We start from the raw sequence: 2,793 nt of genomic DNA on the forward strand, positions 1-2,793 counted from the left end.
TAGTTGTATCATATCATGTACACACAGAGAGACATGCTTTGTTCATGTCAACTCTGTCATTCAGTTGATGACAATTTGTGAAGCAATGTCTCGTCTCAATGCCCAGCACATACAGAAATAGGACAAGTCCATGTCTATAGAGATCTTATAGCCCAAAAGGGAATCAGAAGTGTATCCACGTGCACACAAGGCAGGAGTAAGAAGCACAAACCAAATGGAAGTGAGGGCTGCAGGGGGACAGAGGAGGGGGGTTTCCTCCTGGAACAGGGGTGGGGGCTTTCCTATGGGACTAGTGTGCTGGTGATTCTGGACCACTGGTGTGCATGTTTGAGGAGAGACGTGGGGCATGTCAGGATGCCCTGGGCTGGAAAGCAGGAAGGACAGCAGACAGAGTGGCTGGGGAAGGTCAAGCCCCCAAGGAACAGGGGGTCACACCCCTGGGAGCACAGAGCAACCCACCACAATTCCCTGATGGTCTGCATGGGGAGCTTAGAGAGCATCCTCAGGGATTTCAGAATTCGCCTGTGATCAGACACCACACAACAACCTCAATGACCAGTGGGCAAGTTTCTTTAACTTTGAACAAAATTTATTCTGGTTTAAATTTTAGACGTTCTGTCGAAGGGCGCAGTTTCAGTCTCCGCATCGGTCCCGGCCGCATCTTTGCCGTCTTCTACCAAGACCTGCAGCATTTTACTGGGGGCCTGAAACAGGTGCCAATCTGTCTCATACGTCCAGGGCACCTGCCCGGCAAACAGACGCCCCCATTCCTACGGCAGCTTAGAAAATCACTTATTCCTTGAGTAAATCGTAAAAAGAGAATGAAGAGGGAAAAACGTGTCAGCAGGAAAGTGGAATCTTGAGAAGGCCAGCTGTGTCCCCTCTGAGCGAGGCCCTGGGGCTTTCTGTGCTGAGATGTGGACATGGCCTCGTGACAACAAGATGTGAGTCCAGGACCCCGTGGACCAGCTTCCAGACAGACACTGGCCCTGCCCAGGCTCTGGTGGACCCTCACGTTTCCAGAACCAGAGGCTGAGGGACTGGGGTGTGAGGACCCCGGTTGTGTGCGGGGTCAGCTCCACCATGAGGGCAAAGACTGGGAAGCTCTGCTACATCCACCTTCCCACCAGGAGTCAGAAGCGGCCCGCGGGTTCTATTTTCACCACTTAGTTTTCCAACTCATGGAGTCAGTCAAGTAGTGCAGCTGAGGTAGGAGGAAAAGGTGCAGCTGAAAGTGTCAGAACTATTTAAAGAGAACTTACTCTCAAAGCAACTTACAGCTGACAGTGGCAATGGTTCAGAAAAAAAAAGTTTTGTATCGTGGTCTCTGCTGACTCAGAATGCTCTCAGCACTGGTGCCAGTCAGCCCCTCTCCTCCCTTTGTGGTTTCCTCCCAACCAGAGGCCTTCCCGTCTTCCTCACACACCTTTTTCCTCTTGACCACAAGGCACCTTTGGTCCCTCTCTAGTTCCCCATCCAGGGATAGAACCCGGGCCACAGTCCTTACACCCCTGTCCTCTCTCCCTGACACTGTGCTAAGGGTTGGGTTACAGTCTTAAACAACACTCGTCAAACAAGGCCTTTTCAACTTCATTTTGACATCTAATCAGTTGTCTCAGGTCTCAGTCTCTGCATCCTCTCCCTCTCTCCCTCCCTCCCTCCTTCCTTCCTACATATTTTCATCCCATTTCCGGAAATATCAAGGGTTAGATTAAACTCAGACAGCCTATCCTGCACACTGCTTTGGATGTGCTGCCTCCCAGCTGTGGAGTGAGGGTCGCATCATCAGCGACATGTCCTGGAGGACCTTCCTGCTGAGGAGACTCAGCACGGAGCATCCTAAAGGGAGCTCGTGAAGCCCAGGCTCGGCCTGACTCTCCTCTGGACTTGTCTGGTCGCCCAGAACCGCCACCCTTCAAATAGAAAGATTTATAAAGAGACATTCTGTGCTTATGTCATGGGACAAAATCAAATTTCTTGCTTTTATGAAAAAGAAAAAAAGGAGAGTCACTTAACAGAGGCAACTTCTGTTTCCTCCTCATGAAACCAATGAGGAGACGGGCTTAGAAGCTTGACTCGCTAGAGTGGCTTAGAAACAACCTGGAATTTTGCAGGGCGGTTCTCAGACCCTTCTTGCTACTGAGGACTCAGCGCTGGCTTCTCAGAAGCACCAAATATGGTGGGTTTAGTCTGACCACGTGTAGATGGGGGTAGCAGGACAGAAGTAGGTAGAAACAGGAGAGAGAGCCCACGGATCCCCCTGGGCTCCCACGAGCTCACCTGACCCAGCAGACAGGACCACAAAGAGGAGTGCGAGGAGCAGGTGATGGAGCCTCATGCTGGCGTCCCGAGCTCTGTGGCTGATGCTAGAGAAGAGGCTGCTCTTGCCACTTTAAAAAGGTCCCAGGTTCCGGGAGGAATTCCGCGCTGGCTGTGGATTTGGTTATTAGGAACTGGTTAACTAAGCCTCTTCCCTGTGTGTCATGGGAGTGGCCTTTATAGCACAAAGCAGGGGCAGTCACTTGTATGCTAATGAGGCTGTGAAAACCCCAGGAAAGCTTTCCTGCTGCCCTTTTAACCACAAACTTCTCCCTGGCAGTCTGTTCACCTGATGGGCAGGGGTCTGGCAAGGGGCACAGACTTGCCTGTTTCCCCTGGCAGGGGCACAGACTTCTTGCTGAACCTTCGCTTACCCACTCCCCAGCCCCACCCTTGCCCTTCCAGGGCTTTGAAACTGCCCACTGTTTTCCTGTGCAGAAGGAAATGGCACCACACTCCAGTACTCTTGCCTGG

At 51.9% G+C, this 2,793-nt stretch overlaps 1 protein-coding gene across 1 annotated transcript; it reads right to left on the minus strand.

The window, feature by feature from the left end:
* Positions 1-602: 602 nt before the first annotated feature.
* Positions 603-2,338, minus strand: LOC129644663 (beta-defensin 11-like). Its single transcript, XM_055570180.1, has 2 exons — positions 2,281-2,338; positions 603-810 (listed from the first exon to the last, which is right to left on the minus strand). Exons 1-2 carry the CDS (start codon positions 2,336-2,338, stop codon positions 674-676), a joined length of 195 nt encoding a protein of 64 aa, XP_055426155.1. The 3' UTR covers positions 603-673.
* Between the last annotated feature and the right edge of the window lie 455 nt (positions 2,339-2,793).

This window comes from Bubalus kerabau, chromosome 2, assembly GCF_029407905.1.
Source record: "Bubalus kerabau isolate K-KA32 ecotype Philippines breed swamp buffalo chromosome 2, PCC_UOA_SB_1v2, whole genome shotgun sequence".
Classification (NCBI taxonomy): domain Eukaryota; kingdom Metazoa; phylum Chordata; class Mammalia; order Artiodactyla; family Bovidae; genus Bubalus; species Bubalus kerabau.